Consider the following 22,914-nt stretch of genomic DNA (forward strand, 5'->3'; position numbering starts at 1 on the left):
CAATTTTCAAAGCTCCTTTAATTTTCACCATCCCAAAGGAGCCACGATATCTGCAAAGTAGACTCATATGTCACAGGCGCTAATGATTTATTCTGATGACAGATATCAGACCGAATCTATTTTAAATCCATAGCCTGTCATCTTTATCCACGGTTCTCACTCTTTCATACACAAAAACGTGTGGAAAAGTGACTCCTCTATTCCGTAATGCCCACAAAGAAGCTCATATGCTTCCCACATTGCTTTCATTTCGTATTTAACTTTATAGTGAACATATGTTAAGCTTCAGCATTTCATTTATTGTTTAGGCATTCCAAAGCAGCCAGTGTGTACTTTAGGGAAAAATGTTTTATCCACGAGATTCAGCCGTTAAAAAAAAGGAAGAGAGAAAAAAAATCCACAGATGTGAGCGTTCCTGTGGGACGGCGCTTATCTTTTGTCTGAATTAAGGACTGCAGTTCGGATCTAAGGCTATACCACCTTTTGTTTTTCTCTGCCTGGTTCCTCTTAGAAGGGCCTGAAGAGATCTTCTGTCTTTTGGAGGAAACCGTTTGAACTGTTCCTCATGGGAATTGTGGCATTAATATCACCCTTTTTCCTTAAGTGTCTTCCTTAGTGTGGGAGAGAGGAGGCTGGAGGCTTAGGGATAAGATGATCACTGTGTTTGGAAATTTCCTACATTGTTCTACAGGGAATGGAGGATAGATAAAGAGAGATAAAGTGAGAGAAGTAGAAATGTGACCATTTCTCCAGGAAGTCCCTATTTTGTTTTGTTTTTATATGTAAAAATAATGCCCTCTTTATCTGTGTCCCTATTTCTTTCATTATCTGTGGGCATATTCAAAATGTATAACCCTGCACTACCTGAGGCTGCAGTTTTATTGTTGACACAGTTCTGAGTCTGGACTTGTTTTGCAACAGCACCACCTACCAAATTGGATGACAGACAATCAAAATAGAGAAACCATTCATTTAACAGATCTGTTTAAAGAAGTTGATCTTATTAGCAGTGAAACATCAAGAAATGCTTCAATTACTGCTTTTAAAGAAACTACTTTTGGTGAAGTGAAAGCAAATTTGCAAAGTAATTATCTATTTTACAAAAAACATATCTATTTGACATGTTGTACTTTTGAACTTTCTATTAATTGAAGAACCATGAAAAGTTCTGGTTGCCACAGAATGTTAATCCGCATAATTAACAATAATAAGTAGGTTCCTCAATAAGCAAATCAAGATTTCTGAAGGATCATGTAACAAATTTAATAGCTATTTTACTAGAATATTACCCTGAACATATTAATAGCTGTTTATTTAATTCGATATTAAAACAAATTCAGTACCGAGTCTAATGCTTTACGCTTTATAATGCATAAAGCACATATTCCCTCTAAATTTGAACCATAAGAGAAGATCTCGCCTTACCTAAGATAATAAATTAAAAATGCTGCGTATAATACCTTACACATATCTTATAACAATTTAGGTGTGAACTTGTCATGGCCAGAAGCAGCTTTACAGAAAACAATTCATTCATTCATTTTACTTTGGCTTAGTCCCTCATTTATCAAGGGTCATCACAGCGGAATGAACAGCCCCAGAAAATAATATAACACAGATATAAAAATTGTTAATAAAAATTAGAAACAATGCAATTTGGAAACACTGCAAATAATGAAAGAAGAATTCAACATGTCTCAATCAAGAAAAAGTTTACATATATTTAACACATGTATAATGTGAAATGCACATTGTAAAATGCACATGTATAAGTCTAATACTTTTTTACTAAAAGGAAACAGGCATATAAACTACTGTTTGTGCAATAAGTACATTACAATAAATTATATTATTATATTTTAATGTTAAAAATTTTAATTTTGAAGTTTTATTCATCTAATGAGTCCAACCAGCTTTTAGTGAACTTGCAACATTGTCAAAAACATAGAACTTTCAGTGGTTATATGTAAAAAGGCCTTAATATGTGCAAGACCAATCAAATATTTTCCTCATCTCCAACTATTGAAAGCAAATCTCTCAATAAGACAGAGGAAGGGATATGCACTCGCAATATTTTTACTGCTCTATTAGTTTAACCTAAGAAATGCAATGCTTAGAATATCACTGTGCCTCTTGCGATCTGTTCTCTTGCTTATTCACTCTCTTCTCCATGTATTTTAACAAATTTTGGGGTTTTGAGAAACTCGCTGAGCTTCCGGGAGAGGTCATAAGGTTGGATGAGACACTAGATAGGGGTGATCGCTCCGCTTGCATCCCAGCAGCTCAAAACACTGGATATACAATGCCTGCACTTGCAATAAAGAGACCATCACTCGCACGAGTCGCACCAATAGACTGTATAAACAGGTCGCACCATATCTGCATATATTTTAGCTGCTGTGACATGAGCACATCGATCGCTCACACCCCCACACATTATTTATCTCCTCATATGTTGTGGCTGCTGTAGTCTATGTATAATATACATGAGCGCATGTGCGTCTTCCTCTGCTTGTAAACTCCTAAACAAACACCTGCGATCGGTTCATGAGATTGGCCAGATAGGCGAGTACTGTTCGAGTCATTAAGTGTTTTATCGGCCAATACTGATCTTCAGCTGATTGATCGGAGCATCCATAAGAACCACAGAATGTAATTTTCACTGCTAGAGGGCGCATGTTCACAACAATCAAAGACGTAGTTGGGTGAATGTGGAATCAGGGGAGTTGTGGTCTTCATGACATCTTGCGGAACTCCGGCAGAAATTATGTTTATGGATGAGCTAAAGTATTAAAAACTTCATTATCATGGTAGTAATGAAACCGCTGAAGCAATTGCTGATAAGATGCGAGCATGACGTGATACAAAAGCAGTGGAGCTTTTATTATGCCACAGTTGACCACTTCCAGTTCTTCTGTTCTCAATCACAAGGAGCATATGCAGCTCTGCTTTAACATACAACATACATTTTAGGGTTCTACTAAAATGCATCTCTATGCAGTCTAATAAAATGAACAACATATTTAAGCATCTTTGGTGTTTCACTGTGTTCTATAAAACTAAATCTGAGATCAAGGGTGTGTGGCATCATAAGCATGGCCTAGTTTAAACTTTCTTCGGAGGTAACACAAGTACACCAATCAGCAAAATATATAGTGCTGTTCTAGTGTTTTATTCATTACATGCATTACATTTAATCATTTTTACATGTTGTGCATCAGAAACACAACATACTGTATGCTGGTTATTTCAGCATGGTCGGATGTACTGTACGTAGGCAGTGTGCATTGATACAGCACTAGAACAAAGCTATTTATATTGTGTTCGTGCAGATATCTAGCATTTTAACGTGGGTGTAATTAGTTACGTGCGTCATGAGTCTATCCTTGTGTTCATTGTTTTCCCGTAAGGTTGTCCCGAGACCTGAGGGAGAAGCAGGAGAGCTGGTTGTCATCTCAACAGCGATGCCAGTCCATGCAGGAGCAGCTGTTGGTGTGGCAGCAGAGTGAGGAGGAGGCGACCCAGAGACTGAAATGGGCTGAAGGCGAGATCAAGGACCTAAGAGAAGCCCGATGCAATTTGCAACAGCAGAGGTCTGGTAGACATGCACACAGCAGGACATGCAGTAATCCGCTTGTTGAGTCTGACATCAGGCGTCATAGTTTCCAGGTCAAAAGATGCCAAAATTGAACAACAAATGGCATTAATAATACACGCTTTAAGTGTGCAGTAATACTATTAAAAAACCATAGCAGTAATGTTTACAGTATATCAATGCCTTATCTCAGATGGACAAAGAGTGATTCATCTTTTAGAAATTGTTGAAATATTGGTGTCAGTTATGTTCAGAGACTGTAGTTTAACACCAGGATTTAAAAAAAATATTTACTGTAATGTGTGAAATGGCTAAGGGTTTTCTTACTTTAAATGAACAGAGCCTTGGACTTGGAAATGTCACAACTGACAAGTGGATAAACACTGTCAGGGTTTCCTAATGTCATGGAAAACCTAGAAATACTGGGAAACTACTTATATATTTTCCAGTCCTGGTAAACAAATGGAAAATAACAGAAAACACAAATTGTCCTTGTTTTCTTGGAAAATGTTGTCATTTTTAAAGATGCCATAGAGTGCATTGATTTAATATGCTAAATTATTCTCTGATAAGAGCATAGTATGTGGCTTGGTTCATGGGTGAAATACAGAAATGGGAAATAATCATACTTCAGTACAAAGTTTATTTCACTCAGAGAAAAGTTTCACAGTAAAGGCTGAGTGTTATGATACAATGCATAAGCGCAGATAAACTTACTTTCAGGAGTCTATATGTGTTTGTTGCCCCATTACAAATGTGCACATGCATCTGTTGCCTCATTACAATTATCGGCAGCAAATCTCACAATTTTCATGTCAAACTAACAAAAGATAGAGTTAAATGCCTTTTAGGAGGTTGCTGAATAACTGTAAAATACATCTCTCCCTTTTAAATTCTGATGTGATGAGACGAGGTGCTCCATACATGGCTCCATTACATGAGAGCCCTAAAATGCCAGTTTTTCCAATTAGCCTGTATTTCACAGGGATTTTACACTCAAAGAATTCACATGAGAATGTATTTAGCTATGCCTAGGTATACCCAGATTTTTATTCTGTGCCACAAGAAGAGCTTTGTTCACATTAAGTCACATTAAGTTTTGGCACAATGTTTGGCTATTTAATGTTGCTGTAATGATGTCTTCTTTTTGGGGTTAAATGAAGTGCTTGTTTTTAGCAAACATTGACCTTTAAACATTTAAATGTGATACAATTGATACAACATTTCTCCCCTTATGATTTTCTCATTAATCAGGTTAATTCAACAAATTTGGGTAAACATAAGGCACAGTGAATGGGAGAGAACCACACACACACACACACACACACACACACACACACACACACACACACACACACACACACACACACACACACACACACACACACACACACAGATGTATATTAGTATATATATATATATATATATATATATATATATATATATATATATATATATATATATATATATATATATATATATATATATATATATATATATATATTAGTGGTTACCTGACCGGTGAGCCATCTGACAAAAAAGTGCCCTTCTGAATCAAATCAGCAGGATGCCCCTCTGTATCTTTCACTTACAGTACTTTGAAGACACTACTGATTACGTTTATATAGACATCTGTAATAGTTGGTTGCCTTAATAGACAGTAATATAATTAAGGAGTTTACGTGAAGTGCTTTCATGTAAGAGTTTCCTGTAATTTTGGGTCACTTTAACTGCAGTTCGGCAGTTTCACATTCACTCATGAACATTTCATTCATGCCACCGTGACAAACTGGGGTATTAGACACAAATAAGACGTAAGGACTGGTGGAAGAGTGCTATGGAATTTAATAATGCATGCCAAATGGAAAGAAACAGCATTTTGAAAAAAAAGAAGTTCTAAGTTAAGAAAATTGCAAAAACAAACACATTAGTTCGCTTTACTATTTGCTGTGTAACAAAGCACCACCTCCTACTCAATATTCAGTTTCAGTTGGAGGTACATCAACATACTGAAAAAAGTAATAATAATAATAATAACAATACCTTTTATTTATTGGCGCCTTTCAGAGCACTCAAGGACACCTTAAAGTATGTCACAGGCACATTATAAAAACAAGACAGAAAAGTAATTAACATAATATTAATCCAGAAAGTCATTAAAAGCAATCCTGAACAGAAAGGTTTTAACCTGGTATTTAAAATTGGAGATAGAGTCCACCAGACGAATATCTAACGCCAGTGAATTCCATAACTGTGGTGCTATGCAACTAAAAGCCCTGCCACCAAATGGCTTCATAGTAAAATTTGGAACTGATAACAGTTCAGCCGCAGAAGATCTCAGTGAGCACAGAGGAGTGTACCAGTGAAGTAGATCAGAGAGGTAATTGGGTGCCAGGTTGTGAAGAGCTTTGTAAGTTAATAAAAGAATTTTATATTGTACACGATAAAGAACAGGAAGCCAATGCAAGTGAAAGAGAATTGGAGTTGTGTGTTCAGAAGCACGCGAGTGGGTGACTACCCTACCTGCTGAGTTCTGGATTAACTGTTAACTGGATCAACATACTGAAAAAAGTCTCAACCACTTCCAGTTCATGTGGGAAAAAAAATAACACAGCGATTTACATTTTGATTTATAAACCACTCACATTATGGATTATGGGTGGCGTGAGTATGTTTGCTAACAGTATACAGCTTAGTATTTAAAATGGCTGTTTACTCCTTAAACAAAGAACAACAAACATATATGAGGTTATTTTGATAATTGTTTGGATCAGATCGGTGCAAGAAAATAGCTGGTCAGCTCACTGATTGCTGCAGATAAAAGCTAGAACCTGTCTAAGCAACTGTATAATATGTTTAAACATGTCTTTGCAAGCCTTTTTAAATGTTTCCTATTGCAGTATTCAGTGTTTTCCACACATAGTCTGCTGCTGTCTGAAGTTCTTGTATCCTACAGCAAAGACTGTTCCTTTCTTTATTTGTCAAGTGGTCACCCGGTCAAGTGCTCTTCAACACCTTTCATTACAGCCCAAGGCAGACACTTGATTTTCTAAAAATGTAGGGAACTCGTCACTGAGCAGACAGGCCAATCTTGAGACTAGGGCTTTGTTCGGCAGGTTCATGCTCGTTCTGCAGGTGAGGTGAGGTCGAGGGTCACAGGTGTTTGAGTAATGAGATGGAAATGAGTGATTAAGATGTCATCCTGTGAGGAAAAGACACAGATTAGATTGTTAAAAGCACAGACAGGACAATCCGGTTTGCCCTCAGAAGTTAAAAGTGTAGACAATAATTATAGCTTTTCATTTGATTGTAGATACTGTAAGCTGAGCTGTTTCTTTATTGTTAAGTTTGATATTGTTTCAAAGAAAAGGTGTTTTATCTGAGAAAAAGAGGCAGTGCAGCCTAAAAAAATTGAAGAAAAAAATGACAGTAAATGCTCATGTCCATAGAAGTTTTTTTTTTCTCAGATCAGTGTTTTTTTCTGTCTGTGTCAGTGGAAGCACCCCATTTAAAAAATATATATATACAAATAAAATAGCAGCAAAGAGAGGCACTGAGCATGTATTTTACATGAAAAGCTGAGTCCTCAACATTTTAAAATGCTCAGACAGTTGGAGAAATGTTTAAGCATGCTGACTTTTTTTCAGAAAAGTGCTGCCACGCAAAAGTTGTGATCTGTAAAACTTGATGGGAGAATATGCGCAGCTGTAGGTAAACTCCCAAGTAAACATAAATAATTAATACTTATTATTTAAAATAACTTAATAACATAACTGAATGACTTGATTGAACCATTTTAAATCATCATTCATTCATTCATTCGTTTTCTTTTCTGCTTAGTCCCTTTATTAATCTGGGGTCACCACAGCGGAACGAACTGCCAACTTGTCCAGCACATGTTTTACGCAGCGGATGCCCTTCCAGCCACAACCCATAACTGGGAAACATCCATACACACTCATTCATACACAAACACTACGGACAGTTTAGCCTACACAATTCACCTATACCACATGTCTTTGGACTTATGGGGGAAACCGGAGCACATCTGGGAGAACATGCAAACTCCACACAGAAATGCCATCTGACCCATCTGACCTTCTTGCTCTGAGGCGAACGTGCTACCCACTGTGCCACCAGGTCACCTTTAAATGATCATGTAAGCAAGAATCATTAATAAATAAATTAAAATGTATTCTGGTGTAAGTTCACTTTTAGGAAGGTTTCTAATTAATTTTAGAGGACACATGACCTAAGAATTCCCAGTGATGGGTTGGAGCTGGAAGGGCATCTGCTGCGTAAAACATATGCTGGATAAGTTGGGGGTTCATTCCGCTGTCGCGATCCCAGATTAATAAAGGAACTAAGCTGAAAAGAAAATGAATAAACGAATGAACATGGCCTAAGAATACTAATAGGCAATATTTTTTTTAAGCTCACTGTTTAGCTAAATCCAATTGTGGATTCAGCTTTTAGAACTTCACGTTCTGCACTGCACAGTTGAGTAATCGGTGGGAGTGACAACCCGCTTTTTACAAATTAATGAACTCCTTAAAATGGATGCAGTAACATTAGCAAAAAATGAATACTGTGTATGGAACTGAAATGAAAGGATCTTGCTACAGAATTAAAAAAAATGCAAGCAGGAACTTGCCCAAAAGAAATCAAAATGAATCTAAATGCATTGTAAAAACCATTAAATAACATTTGTCCTTAGCCTGTGATTCACAGGTGTTTATGTATGCTTTTAAATTGGTTATGGAACTTTGAACATGTTGAAAACTTATTGACATTTTTAGCAGTTTGAAACAATAAATTGTGTGGGTTGGTCATGAAAATACAACACAAAAACCAGGTCATTGTCCAGAGTTATTTCTATGTGACCCTGGATAAAAAAAAAAACAGTCATACGTGTACATTTTCCTAAACTAGGATTTATATCCAAGCAGATCTGAATAAAAAGCTGAATTAATAAGCTTTCTATTGATATCCATCAATGTGGACATTGTGGTTTGTTACAATAGGACAATATTTGGCCAAGATGCAACTATTTGAAAGCTGGGATCTGAGGGTTAAAAAAATATAATAAATAGAGAAAATGACTTTTAAAGTTCTCCAGATTAAATACTTAAAGCATATTACTAATAAAAATATGTTTGAGCTACATGTATTTGCACTAGAAAATTCACAAAATTCTTTATGGAACATGATCTTTACTGATATTTTTGTCTTAAAAGAAAAATCCTCCATTTTTACCCATTTCCCAAAAATATACATGTGCAACATAAAACTGACTTTGTGATCCATAGTCAGATATATATATATATATATATATATATATATATATATATATATATATACACAATATATTGTTTAAATATACTTAAAAGGTCAGTTAAACACAAAAACTGTAGAGATACATTATATATATATATATATAAATGTCAGTTGAGATAAAGATCCAATGATGTGATTTTAAAGTGTAAATCAACAAGAAAAACAACAACAGCCAGTTAATCACAAGCTATGAGTAGCTTTTAATGAATGAACTTTATTACAATGTATATTGATTATGCCCAATGCATTTGTTGGCAGAGCTAATTCTAATGACACTTTCTTTATTAGTGTTAGTTATTCTATTTGAAATGATGTAATATAAGAAATCACATTTTAAATGTCAAATCAAACTAGACTTAATAAAAAATAAATGAGGCATGAGGTGACTGTGCCTGAGATGTCCACCACATACCACTGTTTCTGAGGCATTGTGAAAAGCAAGAATAACCACTGTAGAGAAGTTAACAGAACGTCCTGACCGTGTGCTTGAACCGAGCGTGCTGTTTTAGTTCAGAGGGACAAACGCTGAGCTAGCACACTAAAAAGCAAGTGCGTTGTGTTCTCTCTCACACACACACACCCACAGTCATACAATAACAGGGCCCTACAGTAACCACACTTTGCCAATTATCACAGTCCTGGCTTGTGCATTTTACACCAGAACAGATTCTGACCCATGCTTTGCTCTACAGAAGGCATTTTGTCCCCTAACCCTCTAATATTCCTGCCAACCCAACAATTGCTCTTTCAGCCTTTGTATAAGCACTGAATAATAAGAACAAACCACTCTTTCATGCATCTGCCCGGATCACAATGGCACTGTTGATGCTTTTTATAGTCAGATAGTGTGAGAGTGAGTAACACTTTACTGAGGGAGCTGCTTCTGGTCGCTCACACGAAAAGCCTGGGGTCATAAAACCACAATTGCTGAACCCCTGACAACCTCCTGAACATGGGATAACAAAAAAACAGTTCAAAGAGTCAAAAGCAGGGAGATGATTTTTTTATTATGAATTCATTTGAGACAAAATTTGACTTCAAATTTTGTGGTCAGAAATGTTTGTTTTTAAACATCATACGTTAACATACATATTTTTTTCTACACATTTTGGAGGAGCCACAGCCTTGCTATTTAGTAAGGATGTGACAAGATCTCGGCCTATGAGATCTCGCAAGACTAAATCGCGCTGAGATTTCTCGTGGACGTGAAAAGTTTTCTCGTGAGTTGTGATAGAGCGTGAGGGTGAATTTGGCACTGAAGATTGGAGGCAGGATAACAGAGTTCAAGGGTTGCCGCGTCCAAAAACCGCATTGAGTAGGACTTTTAGCTGCATTTTGCGACAAGATAAGCCATACACACTCAGCTGTTTGACACTTCTCTGCACACATTGAGTCAATAAAGGACTACAGACACACAGCTCCTTCAAGTGTGCGTGCACACACACACACACTCTAATGGTCTGAGTGGGGATCGAACCAGGTCTATGGTGTGGTTAGCAGTAGTTCTTACTACATGAGCTAAGTCAGCTACTGGTGGCCCAAGAGCAGAGGAGGAACAAAGTCAGTGCACAACGTATGAATTCCAAAAATAATACAATCTTTACTGAAGAGAATTTGACAAGGAGACGATATCTCTCTACAGCCAGGGTTGAAAAAGTACAACAAGAATAGCAAAGCCGAGCTTCCCAAAATACATTCAAAATAAAATAGACACAAGGGTCTCAGAACAATCAAATAAGAACACAGCAAGCAAAAAATCTTGAGAATAACTTAACACTAGGGATGGCTGACGTGAAACTGAGGTTTCGACACAGTGTCGAGATCACAAAGGCATGATCCGAAACACCCAGGTCATGTGACTAAAGTGTTTCGAAACAACTGGTCACGTGACTAAAACTATTCAAATCATCAGGCAATTCAGAAGTGTTTCGAGACCTGGCGACTCTGCATTTGACTGACAGAGTTGCTTAAACTTCTGTCTCATATGCCTTAGTGGACCATGTTGTGTGCACGTTGTTACTATGCTTCAAATAACTTTTGGGTTCGAATCCCGAATACTACAAATACTCCGAAATCATGATTTTATTTATTTTAATCATGTTACTATTTTATGTTGTAGTCTAGATAAGATACAGCTGCTAATACACTGTCAATTTAGCATCATTTTTGTAACACTGTAAAACAACAATTAATATTTTTAAAGTACTGTGACGGTTGGGTTTAGGTTTTGAATAATATAAATAATTCCTGTAAACTTCTGGCCACAACCATCTCTGATCTAGCAACAACCCTGTTTTAGGACCAAAACAAGACATATTTATTCAAAGTGTTTATTGGGATGTCAGACCAATGTTGAAACAAAACGATACAAGAATAAAGCATTTCAAACTGATATTAAAGCATTTCAAAATAGCTGTACCAGCCTAGATTTGAACCCACTACCGCCATACGTTAAGCAGGAACCCTAACCACTCCACTAAATCACTTGAAGATGCGAATCTACAAAGTGGGGTTTAATACCTCAGTTTGCTTAACTGTTCTTTGATGAAGCTGTCCCAGTGCAATACATCAAACATGACCACTAGGTGTCACCGTAGAGTGGGGTTTCGAAACTTCCACACATTTGCTTCGACTGTTTCAGTGTTTCATGAAGCATCGCTTTGCCCACTACTACTTAACACTGGACAAGGCAGCTAAGAGGTAGAGTTCAGGACTGAACACAGAACAGGATACAAAGCAGTCTTATATAGAGCAAAGAACAGGTGGTGGGGATTAGGCTGATTACAGGGGAGTTTAAGAGAACAAGATTCACTACCACCATCTAATGTTGAGGAGTATAGGGCAATATCACTGCGCCCCCTGGTGGGTTGGAGGACGTGATAAAGTGCTGAGATATTACACACACACAGTGAAGTCTTGGAGACACATACACTTGTCGTCGTCATTATCATCATCACCGAACAGACGTTTATGCTGTCCGGAAAAAAAAAAAACGGACGCTGTTGCTAAATGAAAGTGAAACTGTTAAAAACCAAAAATGACATTACATACATACATTTGAAAAAAAAAAGTTCAATTTGTGGAAAGGAGTCTGATTCTCATGTGAAATTGTACAAGAAGCAAGTCAGAAGCAAGTCAGTAGAGTTTGGCTAAATATTTAGCAGTGTGCATGTACTTTATGGTACAATTAATCAAAATAAATGTAAAATAACATTTATTACAAGTTTAGTTAAAAAAAGCACTTGAATTGTTTTACATTTTGTGATTTTCCTTCAGTTGAATAAAAATCTTTTTTTACACTCTTATATTAGCAAATATTTTGCAGTGTTTGCATGTCCTTTACTGCATATAATTCATTAAAATAGAAGTAAAATAACATTCATTAAAAGTTGATTTAAAAAAACACCTAAATAGTTTTGCAATTTGTGATTTTTTTTTTCAATTGAATAAAATATTTTCCATTCATATATTTCAGCATTGAAGATTTCGTAAAAATACTGTAAAAATCTCGTCTTGTCTCGTTCTCGTTAACCCAATCTCGTCTCGTCTCGTGGAGTAAGGTCTCGTCACACCCATACTATTTAGGGTTATAAAGTTATTTTGAACCTATCTTTTTCACAAAAATATTCAGCAGCTGTTTTTAATTGTTTCCATCATCATTTATTCACCCTTCGCAAAGGTGTTTGAGTTTCTTTCATCTGTTAAACGCAAAAGAAGTTATTTTGAAAAAATGCTGGGAACTTGTAACCTTTGACTTCCTTAGCTTTATTTTTTCCTACTGTGGAGGTTTGAAAAATATCCTTTTGTATTCAACACTCAAAACACATTAAGGTTTGGAACCACTTGAGGGAAAGTAAATAGCTAAGGTTTGGAACCACTTGAGGGAAAGTAAATAGCCAGTAAATTTTAATTTTTGTGTGAATTTTGTGGATCTCTTTAAAAAAGCTAAAGTTTCTTTCTAATCAGAAATGAATGAGTTCTGAAGCATGATGTGACACTTCAAGTAAAATTTATTTTACATTCTCACACATACTGGCATGGTTATAAACAATCTTCAGTATATATTCCATTGTGTTCAACAGAAGAAAGAAACTCAGGCAGGTTTGGAACAAGTGGAAGATGAGTAAATGAGGAAAGAATTTCCATATTTGAGGCAACCTGTCCCTTTAAATGACTATGTAAATATATGCTGTGTGATTTCCTTTCAATTACAAAATACACCTGGTATTTGTGGTCTATTTTATTGAATTGTTGGTTAAATAGTCATAGATGATCAATTTTAGAGACAGAATTTGACTAAAAATTTTGGTGTCAGGAATATTTGTTTTAAATATAGACCAATACAATGTGATCATAGCATTGGCCCATAAACATTTCCTGCTTATTATGAAACTATTTCATAACTGTAACAAGAGACAACTCAATCATAATTTAATGTTAAAACAGCTATCATAACATTATTTATCAATATGTGGCTTTTTTTAGATTCTCGGAAGCTATAGAAATTAAAAATGTAAAACAGGAAATACGTTAGGACCATTGTTTTTGTTTGCATCCCTCAAAATGGTCTATAAAATAAAAGAAAACTTTCTGTGCATTTTGAGGCCTTGTTAGTTGTTTTAATGGTTGTTGGGCCCAGTGTAACCTTATTGTTTATTTTTAAAAATAAATATTTTCTCATCCTTACTCAGGAAGGGAATTTTACATCAATGGTGACATCACTTATACTACTAAAATGCTATGTAAATGATCAAATGTCTGTGGGTTAGCATATATAGAAAAAAAATAGCTAAAAACTAGTATTGTAGAACATTAAAGTACTATGTACAAATATAAAATAAAAATAAAACTGTAACAGTACGTTTTATCTTAAAAAAAGACAACAATTCTGATATTGAACATGCTACTGTAAATATATACACAGGAGAAGTGATGATGTTAATACATTTTATTAAAATGTTTATACACAAAATACTTTATAACTGAATCATTGCCTAACCCTAAGCTTAATTGTGCAAAAGGTTTTGTATTATATATTGGTTGAAAGATAGTATTTTAGTATGTAGTAGCAACTTACATTCAATTGAAGGTACACATTTTATCATTTCTTGCTTTCTCTTGAAATCAACCCACAACCAAGTACCTTGCTCCACTATTTATTTAGGTGACATAAAATCATATCAAGAATATCAACCATTATACAATCAAGTAATTGACAATGCCTCCTTGTACAGTATACTTCATTCATTCATGCATTCATGTTCTTTTCGGCTTACTCCCTTAATTAATCTGGGGTCGCCACAGCGGAATGAACCGTCAACTTATCCAACATATGTTTTACGCAGCGGATGCCCTTCCAGCTGCAACCCATAGAAACATCCATAGACACTTACTCACACACATACACTATGAACAGTTTTAGCATACCCAATTCACCTATACCACACGTTTTTGGAACTGTGGGGGAAACCGGCGCACCCGGAGGAAACCCACACCAACATGGGGAGAACATGCAAACTCCACACAGAAATGCCAACTGACCCAGCCAAGGCTCGAACCAGCAACCTTCTTGACATGAAGCTGATCGTCGCCTGTACAGTATGTTGGTGCACTTAAAATAAAATTATTAACAGCACATTGATTATTTAATACAAATGAAATAAAAAAATAAAATTGTATGCCATCAAAAACATTTGGTCACACTTTATTTTGATGGTCCGTTTGTTGAATTGAAGTGACATTACATCTACATGCCAACTAATTCACATTACATTATAAGTAGACTGTTAGGTTGGGGTTGGGGTTGGGGTTAGGGTTAGTCTTTTGAAGGAGCATATCAACAGATATTAAGCAGAGAGTCTACTAATACTCAAATGGACCATCAAAATAAAGTGTTACCAAACATTTAAACAGCTGATTGCAGAAAGCATTTTCCCACCTCAAGCCCAAAATAGCGGTTACAACATTTTTTTAATCTTTACATTACCTCAGTCGTCACAACATGTTTACATCCTACAATCCCCATTAGTGCACAAGCATCTGTACTGCTACTTCATCTAAATACTGTTTTCCATTTCATTTCAGTATAATCATTACACAGATTATTGAAAACAACTTTAACTCGCTAGCTAGCAGGATTAGGTCTTCCTGTTTTTGTCTTGTGTATTTGTGTTGCCTTTGAACACAGAGTAAATATATAAGTGAATGCATCATTTACATGTACACATATGCCAGTCAGGAGCCTAATGTAACATTGTTTTAAAAACAATGTACACATTAAAATGTCTGCTTCTATGCGATTGTAACTGACAGGCAACAGTGTTTATTTTTATTTAAAAAATTACATTGACATTTTAATTTAAAGATCTGCTTCTGAAAGAGAATCTGAGTCTTATCTTAAACAGACTGCCTGAATGAAGTGTTCTGAGTTTTTCTAGATACAGACAGACATATAATCACCCTGGACTTAAAGTAATGTCTCAAACTCATAAATTGCCTTCCTCACAAACAGTCAGTTGAAAACCGTGAGAACACTGAGATCTGTACAAGAGCGAAGATTTACAGAAATGCTGAGAAGGATACATGGGAAAATAAAAGCAGGATCTGCTGCTTCAGGAACAGTGTTACAATAGACTGAAGAAAAGCAGCTACAAATAGTTATGATATAATACATGTAGACATATTTATAAAGAACTAGATTAGAAGATAAAACTGGTTATATGATATAATTAATGGAAGTATTTTAAAAAAATAAAGTCAAAATGATATGATGTTATGTGTAATATAATTTAATATAATTTATAATTTTGATAAATAATTAATATTACATTTTATTTAGATGTGCTGGTGTCTGTTTCAACCTAAACTGGGTGAAATATGGACAACCCCCATCTACTGTGTTATAAATATAATTAAAAAAATATTTCAGGTATTGGGTTAGTTCACTGGGACAAACAATTACACCATATTTTAGTGTGTAGCGTGTACATTGTGGTAGTAATGAGCATGCACTGTGACATAATCGTGGACACTACTAAACACTATCATGATAACACACGACAATGCAATGTAATATACAAAGCAATGTAATAAACATTGTTTATCAACATTATAGTTGACAAAACTCTAATGTACATAACTATTAAGAAAAAAAAATCTAAAAAGAACCATAATAATGACAACAAAATAATTGTCAAAGAAAAGTGACATACTGTTAATTCTGGCAAAGTCAATTAATGGGTATTCATCATTTGTATATTAAATTTTTTTTTATCATAGAGTTTTTACAGGTTTCTACCGTTAAAATCACAGCCTTTTTTTTACAGTTTAAGCTTTAAATAAAATAACTGGTTGATGCCAAAAGAGAAAAGACTGCTTTGAGCTTATATTATGGCAAAAGTTATTCCCGTTTCCTATTTAGCAGATGCTTATCCAAAGCGACTCACAATTAAGCAACTCAGATAAATCTTGGAATATTCAAGATTCTTTTTGTTAAAAAATTTTTATTTAAAAATATTGAACAGTGATTTTACCTGTTTATTTCAAAACTATGTCACTTTTTTAAACCATGACGATTTTTTTAGCTCATGCCTGTGGGCACATATATTTTTGTTATGTGACCTCAACCTCAAAACTGTACTGAAAATCCTAGTTACACTAAACTTCTTTCAAAACTTTTTTTTTTTTCTTTTAACGTGATAACTTTTCCTCCTCTCCAACTTTTTCCATTTTCATAGCATTTGCTTTCTATCTGCCACTCTGATATCTTTCCATTGATTTGATGGCACAAGTGCAGCGAAGTGTGGACATTCCAGACCGGGCCTATTTAACACTTGTGTTTCTGAGAGCCATTTCCCTCAGACATCCCCATTATAGGCCATTTCTCCTGAGAGCCATTGCACAACTGCTGTCAGAGAACTGCGTGTCTGTCAGTCCCAACCTATCTAACATTAATAATATGCTGGCTCACGGCACGTATACCATCAGACCGGCAAGATGAAACATTCCCTCTCTCTTTAAGCAGGAAAAAATTAGAATATGCTTGGAATCTTCTGCTTGCTCATTTTTTCCTCTCTGTGTGACTTCCTCTCTCTCTGGGAATTATGGCAACCTTTATTAACACATACTACAGTTATATTTAGCATGTTATACTCATTTAAAGGAACTTACTTACTCCCAGGGCCATTTATATCGAAGCTGATATTTAGCTGGACAATTCTGGTGTTTTGTAACAAACAAATATTTACAAGGTGGGTCGTTAGCCCAACGCTCAACCCCCAACCTGGAGGACCAGGACAAACACACATACAGACATACACTACGGACAATTTAGCTTACCCAATTCACCTATAGCGCATGTCTATATGACTGTCTGGGAAACACAAGTACCCGGAGGAAACCCATGTTAACATGAGGAGAACATGCAAACTCCACACAGAAATGCCAACAGACCCAGCCGGGACTCGAATCAGCGACCTTCTTGCTGTGAGGTGACAGCGCTACCCACTGTGTCACCGTGTCACCCATATTTAAAAGAACACTCAACTTTTTTTTTCAAATATGCTTATTTTTCAAGTCACCTACAGTTAAATAGTTTTACCATAGCACTTTTAGCTTAGTTTAGCATACTTCATTCAATTGGATTAGACCATTAGCATCTCACTTAAAAAAAAAAAAAACATTTGATAATTTTTCTCTTGAAAGCTTCACTATTCTGTAGTTACATTGAGAACTGGTTTAGTTTATTGTAAAGTAGCTATTTTCTGGGTCGATATGGCTAGGAGTTTAACTTTCATTCTGGCATAGTCATCAAATGGCTTTACTTTTATACATGGCTGCAGTAGGCACAATTATATTATGCACCATCTGATAATAGTCCCCAGCTGTAACTAGGTAACAGCACTGTAATATCATTGCTGCTGGCATTGTAGCCTACAGCAACAAAGTCCATTGATTATTACACCAGAATAAGAGTATAGTTCTAGGAAATAGCAACTTTTCATTTTCTGTTGGTCTTAGTACATGTGTGTAACTAAAGAAGAGTCAAGCTTTAAAAAGAAAACTTATCAAACTTATCTCTTTTTTTTAAGTGAGATGCTAATGGTCTAATCCGATTCAATAATGTATGCTAAGCTAAGCTAAAAGTGCTCCCACCCACCAGACCCAGAGTTCGGCTAAATGAATTAAAAAATGGTAAAACACGACTGTTTAATTCTAAGTGATCTGTAATATCAGCTTATTTTCAAAAAAGTGGAGTGTTCCTTTAAGGTACAAAATGTTCATAAGGTACGAAATATCATTTCGAAGAAACATAAGGTCAGGGTAAGTGGATGTAGGAATGTTGGTATGTGGCGATTTGATCCAGTTAGTCTGCTGGGACTTTGAAGTTTCTCCTGAGCTGTTTGTTTTTGTGTACGTCTCAGTCTTCACCAATTCAGTATGGAAGTAGTCTGTCTACGGAGTCACAGTTTATGTCTCATGGGAGGAATGTTTGAGCCACAGAGGAATGTGTTGTAAAAATGGAATTTCTGCCAACTGTCTGTCTAGTCACCAGCGTTTCTCATATCTCCACTGTCTGTCTCGGCTAATAGCAGAAGAGCTTTTCAAAGGCTTTGACAACCAGGATGAGTCAAAGTGTAATCACAGTTTAAAACTCTTGACAAACAGGAAGGGAAAAAAACATTTGATGTCTTGTCTGTTAGCCATATCTACTCTCTGTGCATGGCAATAATAAATATGGGGGGGGGTGATAATGAGAACCTTTTTTTTAGAGAATATATATTTAGTATTTCTGCTTTTCTTACAGTTTTTGGAAGAAGATTTTCTTTAAAATATCTCTGTAAAATATGAACTCATGTAGAGTGTTGTGGTGGCTGTCAATTATCCTTTTTTAATATTGTGTGTCATTTTAAAATGTCCTGACAAAAAAAAGCATGTTTCCTTTGAAATTTACATTTGACAACATTCATTCATTCATTCATTCATTTTCTTTTCGGCTTAGTCCCTTTATTAATCCGGTGTCGCCACAGCGGAATGAACCGCCAACTTATCCAGCACATGTTTTACGCAGCGGATGCCCTTTCAGCCGCAACCCATCTCTGGGAAAATTTGACAAAATTGTTAGATATAAAAAGCAATGAATGGTCAGTAAACAATCTGCAGAAAATTTCTTGTCCACTACACCACAAAATCATAAAAAATGACTCTTCTGACAAAAATATGGTGTAGTCGAAACCTGGAATTATGCTTTAGAAATATATTTATATGAATAAAAATCAGAGGTGGAAAGAGTACTGAAAAATCATACTCCAGTAAAAGTAGCATTACTTGCCCAAAAATGTAGTGCAGGTAGAGCAAAAGTATCTGTTGTAAATATGAGTGAAAAAGTAACCCTTTTAAATGTACTCAAGAGTAGTGAGTATTATGCTGTAAAAAGCTGATGTGTTTACATGCAGTTTGTGCAAGGATGTGTAAACGTAACATTCTGTAGTGCATTTAGTGATCTTCTTATATTTGTTTGTTCCTTCCAACCTTTCTTGATTCTATTGTTCGTTCGTTCCTTCATTCATTCATTTCATCCTTGCTTCATTCCTCCCTTCATTTGTTTGCTCATTCATCGTTCTTTTGCTCATATTTTTGTTCTTTCCTTCATTAGGTCCTTTGTTCATTCATTTATTTGTTCCTTCCTTTCTTTCTTCCTTAGTTTGTACAGTCCTTCCTGGAATCGTTCCTTCATTCATTTGGTCCTTCGTACGTTCGTTTATATTTTTGTTCCTTCCTTCATTAGTTTGTTTGTTCGTTTGTTTGTTTGTTTTGTTTGTTCTTCGTTCCTTCCTTCATTTGTTCAGTCCTTCCTTGAATTCATTCTTCATTCATTTGGTCCTTCCTTCATTAGTTTGGTCCTTCCTTCGTTCAGTGTTTCCTTCCATTTTTCATTCGTGCCATTTAGTGATTGGTTAAGGCTAGGTTTGGTGATTTCAGTCATCATACAGTAGACATCCTTCATTTTCTCATCAGTGACATGCAATCTATAAAAGTCTCTGCGTCATTGCGTGTAAAGATTTTGGACATCTTCTTGGACATTGTTAATGCTTCCAAAAGGTTTGCTGCATTTATAAAGCTCCCATGTATTGAGGTTGTTCAGTATGATGCAATTTACTTCTATGAGCGATTTGATTGGACAAGAATCACAGGACTGATTTTTCTACTTTAGCCAATCACCATAGACAAGAAAGAAATAAAGTAGTGACTGAAGGTTGAAGGAAAATAGTGCAGTAAAAGTACCGATACAGCACAAAAAATTGACTCAAGGGAAAGTAAAAGTACACATTTTTAAAACTACTTAGTAAATTACAATTCTGATAAAAGTACGGTACAGTACAACTTACAGTAAGTTGAGTATTTGTAATTTCTTACTTTACACCACCAATAAAAATACAGCAGTATGTACATAATACTGTATGTTTTATTTATACTCACAATTTTTGTTTATGATTTCTGGTTCTGAAGCGAAGGTCAATATTATTAGCTACATATTTTTTTTCTATGATCAATTTCAATAAAAATCAATGACTTGCCCAATTAACCTAACTTACCTAGTTAACCAAATAACATATGCCTTTGAATTATACTTTAAGATAAATACTAGTATCTTGCAAAATATCTAGTACAATAGTATGTACTGTCATTATAACAAAGACAAAATAAATGAGTTATCATAAATTAATTATTAAAAATATTGCATTTAAAAAAAAGGTTTGACAGAATCTTTTCCTGTTAAGCAGCACTTGGGAAATATTTGAAAAAGAAATTGATATATTATGGACTGTAGGGTACAGTTCTGATTAACAAAATCAAAAAGATGATATATGCAATATATGCATGTCCATCTTTTTTGACAGCTTGTGTTCATTGTGAATTATAAATGTTTAATGAATTTCTTAAGCTAGAATTAGCAGTTGAAGTGCTCATTACAGTGTCTGGCTTTATTGACCCTATTTTTCTTTTCTCCTCTTCATTTTTAGCCCTGAGACTGCAGATCAGCGTTAGTCATAGTTTTATATAAGAATGTTTTATTACATGAGACAATTAACAAAAATAACAACTATGTTTCCATAACAACTGAATCAAAAACAGAAAAACATGCTTGCTCATAAATGCATCACAGTAAATGTGTCACTGTGCCTTTTTTAAGTTTTAAATAATATTTTACTAGATATTTTTCGAGATGCTTCTAGACAGCTTAAAGTGACATTAAAAAGCTTAACTAGATTAATTAGGTTAACTAGGCAGGTAAGGGTTATTGGGCAAGTTATCGTATAACGATGGTTTGTTCTGTAGACTATCAAAAAAAAAAAAAAAATTGCATAAAGGGGCTAATCATTTTGACCTTAAAATGGTTTTTAAAAAAATGTAAACTTCTTTTATTCTAGCTGAAATAAAACAAATAAGACTTTTTCAAGAAGAAAAAAAATATTATCAGACATACTGTGAAAATGTCCTTGCTCTGTTAAACATCTTTTGGTAAATATTTAAAAAAGAAAAAAAATCATGAGGGGGTCTAATAATTCTGACTTCAACTGTATAAGTGTTGTTTTAGAATTAAAGCAGCTTGTATGTTCTGTTAAATTCTATTGCCTTCTGTTAGTGAATTTACAGTAGCCATTATTTTCTCACAGAGAAGAGCTGCAGAAAACTCACATGGGAGAATTAGAGAGATTGGAAGAGAGCTTCAGAAGCAGGCTGAAAGTTGCAGAAGAGCACAGTTCAAAGGTGAGGACTGTCACAAAATTGAAACTTGTTTTTCTTTATGAATTCCATGATGTATTGATTGGATTGGCATGGCTTGTTTGATTTATGAAACACTTTCAATGGTATGTCCCTTGCTCTATTCTGAAAATGAACTTCTAGTGTTTACACCATTTAATTTGAGTAACTCGCAGACCCCTATACTAGACTTTAGAGAATATAGCATGTAGGAGGTCCAAAGGGGTTAACTTTGATGGAACCAAAAATAATGTGTTTTTTCTGAATTAAAGATTTTTGTAGGTGCTGCTTGTGCAGGTGAGTAAAAAAATATAAAATCAATCTCAGAAATAAAGGTACGCCAGCTGTCTCAGCGGTGGTACCTTTTAAAATTGCACACATTTATATCTAAAAAGTTCATATTGGTACAGTACCTTATACAAGTACATATGAATGCCTAAAAATATATTATATTTATTATATTGAAATATATTATATTTCAAGCTTTTACCAAGTGATGTTTAACAGATTAAGAACAGTTAAAGCTCAGTTGAAGATTATATTGCTCCTGAACTATATTCCAAATTAATCACCATGTTTCCAAGTTTTCAATGTTCAACATCAAGTCAAGTACCAATTCATCAGGCAAAACCAAGTGTGCCACACGCCTGCTTTTGAGTGAAGGTCTTTGGGCCTTTAGATCGCCCATGGGGGCTGGCTGCAGTACAAGTCATAAGCTTCCCCTGTGAAGATAACAAATACCAAAAACCCTGTTATAAGAGAAATATTTTTTTGTGCTCATGGCTTAGTTAAACTCAGGCTAGATTGTATGAAAGATCGTTTATTTCTGCAGTCCAACATGTATTGCTTTTATTAAATTATAACAGCTTACATCACACAGTTTTTAAATTGTATATTATTAAGTGTTTTTAATGTAAGTGCTTATATTTATATTGGCGACCCTTTGTCATAGTGCAGATCCCAGCCCTCAAGTGAGAAGTTCGGGGGGCGTGGTTAACATACAAGCGGTTGGTTGGAAGCTTGATTCCGCGGCTCCGCCTTTGGCTCCATCAGGCAGTCCTTCTGCGCATGCCCAAGCTCCAATTTCAGCAGTCTTTTGCGACAGTTTGTGCCTGTCACGAGGTGTTTTGCCTTTAAAGCGTTCAATGGGAAAAGGCGCTGTCGCTTTGTCCATATTTTAAAGTCTACCAAAATATCATAATAAGCTTAAGTTACCG

The 22,914-nt window shown here is 35.3% G+C and overlaps 1 protein-coding gene across 1 annotated transcript in view; it reads left to right on the forward strand.

The window, feature by feature from the left end:
* The window catches only part of LOC130246098 (trichohyalin-like), a 144,323-nt gene that overhangs the window by 70,950 nt on the left and 50,459 nt on the right, over positions 1–22,914 (forward strand). The window contains exons 5-6 of the mRNA XM_056478960.1: positions 3,411–3,593; positions 21,610–21,703. Coding sequence (XP_056334935.1) covers positions 3,411–3,593; positions 21,610–21,703 — 277 coding nt within the window. The remainder of the gene's footprint in view (positions 1–3,410; positions 3,594–21,609; positions 21,704–22,914) is intronic.

This window comes from Danio aesculapii, chromosome 18 (assembly GCF_903798145.1).
Source record: "Danio aesculapii chromosome 18, fDanAes4.1, whole genome shotgun sequence".
Lineage (NCBI taxonomy): Eukaryota > Metazoa > Chordata > Actinopteri > Cypriniformes > Danionidae > Danio > Danio aesculapii.